This window comes from Papilio polytes, unplaced genomic scaffold (genome assembly GCF_000836215.1).
Source record: "Papilio polytes unplaced genomic scaffold, Ppol_1.0 DF821911.1, whole genome shotgun sequence".
NCBI classification, from domain to species: Eukaryota; Metazoa; Arthropoda; class Insecta; order Lepidoptera; family Papilionidae; genus Papilio; species Papilio polytes.
The window spans coordinates 191,772-199,618 of NW_013527293.1; the positions used below are offsets into that span (position 1 = coordinate 191,772).

The 7,847-nt window shown below is 40.5% G+C and overlaps 2 protein-coding genes across 2 annotated transcripts in view; one reads left to right on the forward strand and one right to left on the reverse strand.

Annotated features, from left to right (window-relative positions):
* Positions 1-1,610, forward strand: part of LOC106107718 (NEDD8 ultimate buster 1) — a 4,540-nt gene extending 2,930 nt beyond the window's left edge. The window contains exons 6-10 of the mRNA XM_013288703.1: positions 3-90; positions 164-241; positions 684-795; positions 1,113-1,179; positions 1,265-1,610. Coding sequence (XP_013144157.1) covers positions 3-90; positions 164-241; positions 684-795; positions 1,113-1,179; positions 1,265-1,391 — 472 coding nt within the window. The 3' untranslated portion in view covers positions 1,392-1,610. The remainder of the gene's footprint in view (positions 1-2; positions 91-163; positions 242-683; positions 796-1,112; positions 1,180-1,264) is intronic.
* A 64-nt stretch (positions 1,611-1,674) lies between these two features.
* Positions 1,675-7,259, reverse strand: LOC106107726 (TNF receptor-associated factor 1). The gene is made up of 11 exons (XM_013288716.1): positions 7,060-7,259; positions 6,608-6,792; positions 5,230-5,343; positions 4,285-4,430; positions 3,759-3,972; positions 3,527-3,668; positions 3,092-3,261; positions 2,789-2,984; positions 2,485-2,600; positions 2,236-2,391; positions 1,675-2,120 (listed from the first exon to the last, which is right to left on the reverse strand). Exons 2-11 carry the CDS (start codon positions 6,710-6,712, stop codon positions 1,899-1,901), a joined length of 1,581 nt encoding a protein of 526 aa, XP_013144170.1. The 5' UTR covers positions 6,713-6,792; positions 7,060-7,259; the 3' UTR covers positions 1,675-1,898.
* Positions 7,260-7,847: the final 588 nt, after the last annotated feature.

Here is a 7,847-nt window from a genome sequence, read left to right on the forward strand (position 1 = left end):
CCGCTGGCCGCCATGGCGCTGCGACACAACAACAACGACCTGCAGGCTGCGCTCAAAGACCTCACCTCGCTTAAGGACCACCCCCAGCTGGTATGTGCTCGCCGGGACAACTCGAGCCCTTACGTAATAACGAAGTACCTTCTAAAATGAAGTTGTGTTCCAGCTGTGCGAGATGCTGGGCCAAGTGGCGGAGGTCGACGAGGACTCGCCTTCTGAACCCGACAACAAGCTCATTGCTGAGGTATTATTAATGTAGATCGTGACATCTTTTCATCCGATTTACTCGACTGTAAGTGATTAGAGTCGAGGATATCGACGATGTTCCATTTACTGAAAAATTGCCCTGTTACATGCAACAGGACAAACTATGTCTCTTGAAAATAACCAATTAGGGAGCAGTAATTTGTGCAAATGTGCGTACCACTGACTACCTTTTTAACATACACATACATTTGAAAGCTGCCTACTAATTATTGTGGAGACGTTGAGTACAAAACGCTTAAACGAATGTAGTTTTAAATCAAGTTTACCGACCAACAGATACAATCTTTGATATTATGATTGCACTTATTGATGAATTTTAAATCTTGCCTGATTTATGTATTTTACGAAATTACTAATTCATTAATAATCGGTTTTGGACATCCCTAACAACTGGTGTCTATCACCTTGGTGACTTACAGCTGGAGGCCATGGGGTACTCCGGCGAGGTGGTGCGGCGCGCGCTGCAGGCGGGACACAACGAGCTGCACGCCGCGCTCGACCTGCTGCTGTCGGGGCACGCTGACACGTCGGGTGAGCACGCCGCGGCCGCGTCGCACTAACACGTCACACACGTCACACTTACACGTCACACTAACCACGTCACACTAACCACGTCACACTAACCACGTCACACTAACCACGTCACACTAACTACGTCACACTAACCACGTCACATTAACCACGTCACACTAACTACGTCAAACTAACACGTCACACTTACACGTCACACTAACCACGTCACATTAACACGTCAAACTAAACGTCACACTTACACGTCACACTAACCACGTCACACTAACCACGTCAGACTTTTCACGTCACGCTTCGACAATACTGTTCTGTTGCAGAGGAGGGCAACCCCTCCACCAGCACCGCGGAGACCTCACGCACAAAAATGAAGCAGGAATGGGAAAGGTACAACTTGTTCATTTAACTCCATTCGTGGGAAAGATAAGATCCGAAACTCATTAATTCGGGTATTTTCGTCCGTTCTGTGCAGGAAGAAGGAATGCGACCGCGCGCTGGAGCGGCTGTCCTCCGCCATCCGAGCTGACGAGGACGACTACCTCGACACCTCCCTCATGGAGGAGGAGCAGTACCTCGCGGAGTACAAGTCCCTTCTCTAAGTCGCCACCTCCACCTCGAACTGTTAATCTACTGTAAACAATTGTTTCTACTGGTAATACCATATGATATTGTGTATGTATGTTTATATGTCTTTTAACAATTTATATAGTAAGTGTGATCACTGTAAGCTGGTTCGCCACTTGTATTCAATAAGGTTTATCTCATTCAATGAGAATATTAAAACGTAGTTACTTCAAATAAATGTCTTAGAATAATAATTATATCGTTTTATTTCAATATAGTGATAACAATAAATCTGTTTTTACTTGCTATTGAAAACAATTTAATTGGATATTTCGAGGGCACATAAAAGAATATAAAATAACGTAATTAACTTGAATAGAGAGATAATAAAGATTGTATTATTTTGACAGTACAAGAAAACCGGTGACATTTTGTTTTATGAAAATTCACATTTTGTTCTCTATGGCCAAAAAACGTTGAAGTCCAAAAAAATCCAAAAAAGATTTTTTTATGACATCGAGTTGTTTTAAGCCAACGAATGTCTATTGATTGACCATAAACTCTAGAAACATGACATCGTTCTTGATATATTCGAACTTGTCCAAGCTGGTGTGCGGTATGAAAATGTACTGCTTCTTCATTTGCACCACGTTCATGTCCAGGTTCTCAGTAGACCGCGTCTTTTCCTCATTCGCTTCGTCGTAGTCGTGACGACTGGACGCGGACTTGCGTCGCAGTTGCAGTGATTTTACTATATCCATTGCCTGCGAATACATTCTAAGTTAGCTAATAGCCATGACAAGCCAAGTTGTATATCTAAAATTGATGAGGCCTTAGTGTCTGTATCTGGCTAAATAAATTAAAAAGTGTGTAGCTTACTTGGGGCCTGTTAGCTGGCTGGTCCCTAAGGACTATGCTGATGTTAAGGTCGCAGGGCCACTCGAGCAGCGGGTCGTATGGGCCTGCCACCAGCCGCACCGTGCAGTTGATATTGCGACCTTTCCATTTGCCGATACCGTTCAGATTTACTTCGGCCTGGAAACATGTAGGTGTTTACTACGCAATGATGTGACTTCTTAGGTTTTAAAGGATGTAATTTTTGGTCAATTTTACAACGAGTGTTCGTACTTTGAGGGTATATCCATATTTGCTGGTCCGAAAATGCGGGCTGGTCAGTACTGTGTCCCTCTCCTTAGCATCTTTCATTCTGGAAGTAAAGTTGTCTATCCTCCATATAAAGTGACCTGCAATGCAATAACTTTGCTCGATAAAAATAATTACCGTTTTAACTGTATAACTGCAGATTTACAATGAAGTGTATCTTGCTCGAAGGACCATGTTTTAATAAGAGTTGATCCCTTGATAGCAAAAAATATTTTCATTTAAAATAAACTAATTTTCACCCTATTCTGATAGGAGTAATTTTACGTACCATCGTCACTGCCAAGTTCTGGATTACTAAAGTTAATCCTAGCCTGGAAGTCCACGATCTCGCTACGTATCTTGTGGTAGGACTTGGTGAGCGCGCGCAGGTCTCTGGAGATGGTGTCCATCCTGCCGGAGTGCTCCGCGGCTTCGGCTCTCGCGTCTGCCGTCGCCACCTCCAGTACTGCAACTCTGTCTAAAGCCTGAAATTTAATTTTATAACATTGTAAAAATATTAGACGAAAAATTAAAGTATTCTTGGTAATAAGACACTATTACAATATTGATATGATAATTTCTGTAAGATTACCGGTCTCTCATTGACGGTGGTCTCCAGCTGTGTTCTAAGACTGGCCAGGTGTGCCAGTTGCTGTGAGGCACGTCGCGCCTCCGCCAGCTCGCCCTCCAGCACCGCACGGCTCTCCGCGTTCCGTTCTCTGTCCTCTTCTATTGTACGCTTTATGTATTCCATCACATCTTCTAAAAATACACAAAAGCAATAGAATAACTCACTCGTATTCCAAGTCTTACATAGATACTGGATAAAAGTTATTTTTAGTGGGAAAAAAAATAATTGTCACTGCACTGGTATCCTGTATGGTCTAGTGCCAAGGTCAAAGCCATATCTGGTTTTCACTTCGGAGGAAACATTTTTTTTTAAATATAAATAATTCACTTAAAACAAGTGTTACCAGATTTCACCGTATCATAAATTGGTGTTATAGGATAAAATATTATACGATACCCAGTCGTCCGATTGCTCGTATCCTGTTGTCGTGCTGAGTCATCGCCTGCTCCAGGAGCTCTCGCTCGTTCTGCTCGTGCACGATGCTGCTCACCGCACTCTCCACACGCATCGCCGTACTCAGCTGCTGACTCTGCAACTCCTTTACACACGCCACACAAAAAAAAACGGTATTGTCAATTAATCCCCAAAACGCGCTCCTAAGTCAGTATGATAAAAGACGCTTTCATACCTGCAAAGCTAGCTGCACATTTGACAGATCATGTCTGAACTGTGCGACCCAGTCGGCAGCGCGCGCGGCCTCAGCGTCAACCGCGGCTCGCAGCGCGCCGATCGCCGAAACCACGTGCTGTCCGCGCTCCTCCACCAGCACCAGCTTGGTGCGTAGCGTCTCCAGCTCCGTAGAGAATACATCGCGTTGGCTCGACTCCGCACTCAGCACTATTCTGATAAACAAAGAACATTTGGTACTGGCCTAACTATCCTTGGTAGGTTTTTAAAATGCTAGAGGACGAATAGAATTCTTGCTCTATACTATACAACGACTACACAAAAGATCATCGATGTCATTCCGCGCTTCGTATATGTGACGTAAGCCAATTCTAAATACTTTTCTGGTAAACAATGGAAAATGAATTTGGCGGGAAATATTTTTTCCTGATTACATCCATCCCTCTTTTCATAGAAGAGGATCGTTCTTTTAAAGTCCTTTAGAGGGGAATATGGTCATTTTGAAAAACAGTTATAGGACTACTTACTTGATACCAGCTACTTCTTTCTCGAGATATGTGACACACTCGTCTAGCGGACTGTGTCGGGGCGTCCACGTGTGGTTGCTGGCGGGCACAGCAGGTGGCGACGGCTCCGACACACGCACGTGCGTCGGAGATGATGAGTTACGAGCCTGAAATAATAATTTGTTATGTTATAAAAAGGTTTTATTTTAACTAGTTACATTAATCAGTAACTTTAAATTTTTAAATCCTAATAAAATAACAAACGTAATTTAGTTTTGAAAGTAAAAAGGTAAACCGAAGCTTAAAATTATATCTAAAAAACTTGAAGCGTGTCTCGCCATTCGTGCTAAATATAGAAAGATCTTGCATAATTACCGGTTAAAGATTCTCAGAATTATCGGACATCGGACTTGCAAGATGTTTTAAAATTTTTGTATTTCCTTTAGGGTCAACATGCCCGGCGGAGTTAAAAACAAACCAAGAGCAGTCTCTTGTCAATGGCAACAGACAGACATTTTTCGTTGCTTTATGACTTTTTAATTACATTTTCGAAATTGCAATACCCCACAGCTGTTTGCAATAATAGTATTTCTAAGAAAAGTTTGCTGGATTTGAATACACTATTAATCATTTATCTTGTTTATTTAAAGATAAAAGCTTACTTCTCCGTATTCAAAAACATAAACAGGAATATATATTTTTCTGACTTGTACAGTACTTTGTGCCCTACAGTACGAAATATCGTTAACTAGCTTTCGCCTGCAAATCCGGCCGCGTGAATAAAAAAAATAACACAACCTTCTGCGCACCGGGTTTTCGTAATCCAAAAAACTTTACATGCGTCATCTCAGTCATCACTCCCTTCTTGATCATGTCACCTTTCACACAATCCATACATATCTTTCTAGGTCTACCTCTACCGGTGTACTAAACTTATTACTGACATGAAAGTATTATAGCAAATACCTTCTCCATCTGGGGACACTCATTGACGTGGACCTGCTTGTGTTTGCGTTGTATCCAGGCGCCGCAGCGCAGCGGGCACTGCTCCAGGATGCTGCCGCACTGCTTCAGGTGGTTCTGTACACAACGAACTGTCATCATCACTGACAGGTACATTTATAATAGTGCGGGTTATACTCTGTAAGTTTATAGACATGACCTATATCTTTTCAATGGCATTTTTTTTAACCTTGCAGAATCTGTAATCAGCTTCTAAAATTATATAATATTTGTAGATCGGCGCAGTATTCAATATCGTAATATGGTACTTCGTTATCTTGACAACGGGAGTGTTTTGTGGAATTAAGTTGTTTTATCTCCGTTGCCATAACGTTGTTTTTTTGCTCGAATATTCACGTATCGACGATTCCAAACGCCCATACCTCGCTATAAGGACGGTGTTTTATTGTCCATATATTGTTTGGACGCGAGCTTTCGATTCCAACAACACGACGCAAGGATTTAATAAAGAAAACAAAACCTAATAAAAGGTATATTTTAGTTGAAACTTACGAGTTCAAAGAAAACTTGAATTTAAATTAAAAAACTAAATATTTGCGATTCATGTTTCTCAATTCTCTTGAACTTGATGCCTTTGTATTTGTTATTAGAAAATAAAAGCGGCAGTGATTGCCTTATCCAATAACATACTATAGGTAATGAGTAAGATTGTTTACGTTTAGAGTGGGCGCACACCTTTGACTAAACTATCCCACAACAGTTGTGCGATTTTCTATTGACCATTGTTTCGCAACCAATTCAAGTCACAGGAATCAAATAGCGACTAATCAGTTGTACGATAGTTTAGTAAAAGATGTGTGCGTTCTTATAATGACATCACTGAAGAGATTTTTTTTTTATTATATAAGGTGGCAAACGAACAAGCGACCACCTTAATCCACCGAAATGGCAAGCGACCGCTGCCCATAAACATCCGCAATTGCAGATGCGTTGCCTACCCTTAGTTGACGGAGGAGGAGACGCACATAAAGAGGACATTTCCCCTTCGTATGCGACCCCTCCACCGTCAAATCCATTTTTCTTTCCCATTCTTTTCTTTTAAGAAAAGGGTGGAAAGGGAGAGGGACTAAAATTAGGCCTCCGGCACCACACTTATCAGTCGAAACGCGGAATTGCTCCCACTTCACGCTTGTTTTTTGTGTGGTCGTGGTATTACACCGGGCGAGCCGGCCCATTCGTGGGAAGATGTTAAAGCGGACTCTACCACTGTTAAATAATACTTTTAGATCGGTCTGTAGGCCTAAAACTGATGCACTGATTGTATATAGAGTGAGATAAGGAGAGTGAGACGATGCGTGTAACTTAAAACAATTGGACTAACCTGTAGTTTGCCCATCTCGAACATATCATTGCAGAAGTAGCAGGGACTCTCCTTGCCGATAGTGCCACCCTCTTGCCGGTCCACCTTCAACTTGTCCAAACTCATTGTACTAATACCACTAGGTGTTTGAGTACTACTAGTAGTGTACCGCGTTATCTCACCCCACACCGTTGTTAGTCATTTGCCTAGGAGTTATTTTAGTTAGTTTTTAGAAAGTTTGGTTGTGAACTAGTTACTTGTTGAATTATTATTGTTCGTTACATTTATAAATTGTTAGATGATAAAAAACAATTTAGTTAAATATTTTAAAATAAAAAAATGAAATAGATGATGTGGATGAAAGAAAAAATGCTTGTTTATTAGTACAAGCTTTCCGTAAATGTTTTGATGTATAGACGTAAAGCAATTAAAGCCATCTGGTATTTCCAAATTACTTCTATCTCTTAACTTACATCAAAGAATTATCTCTACTTATGATATTTCCATCAACAACTGCGTCATAGCTTGCAACACATTGTAACATAAAAAATTAAGCACTTAAAGCCAACGTTTGACGCAAAACATTTAATTAACGAAAAACTCACAAAATTAACTAAATAAAAACACAACTGTTAACTTAATTTGCTAACAAAATCACAGCGACGTGCACAGAGTCGCAATATCAAGTGACACATATGGTCTTATCAATCGCTATCTGATACGGGGCGTTTGGCGATACGACAGGGCGTGCCATTCTATTGCTTTATTGTCCTATTATAGGTCAAGGTATTAGATTTGGGCCCTAGATATTTTTAAAATCATCTATACTATTATAATAAAGCGTAAACACACACTTCTTTGTTGCCTAAGATGTCAGCAATTACAGCATGATTTTGAATAGTTCTTTTTTTAATAGAACGCCCTACATTTACGTCACGCTTTAGCCTATATATTTCCACGCCATTAAATTTAGGGGGTAAATATTTTGGATTAAAATCCTAATGTGGGAAAGAGACCATAAGTTGCTGCCAACATCAAAAAAGCAAGATTGCTAAGGTTTGTCATGTCATTTTAACATTTGCTATTGATAAACAATAAAATAAAATTATCATAATTTCATGCGGATGAAGCCGCACGGCGACAGCTAGTATGTGATAAGTTTGCTTTTAAACATTTGGTGTTTTGTTTTATTTTTAATCGAAATAAAAGGGAACAGTTAACATTTAACTATACAATACAAAATTAATGTTCCAATAAGACA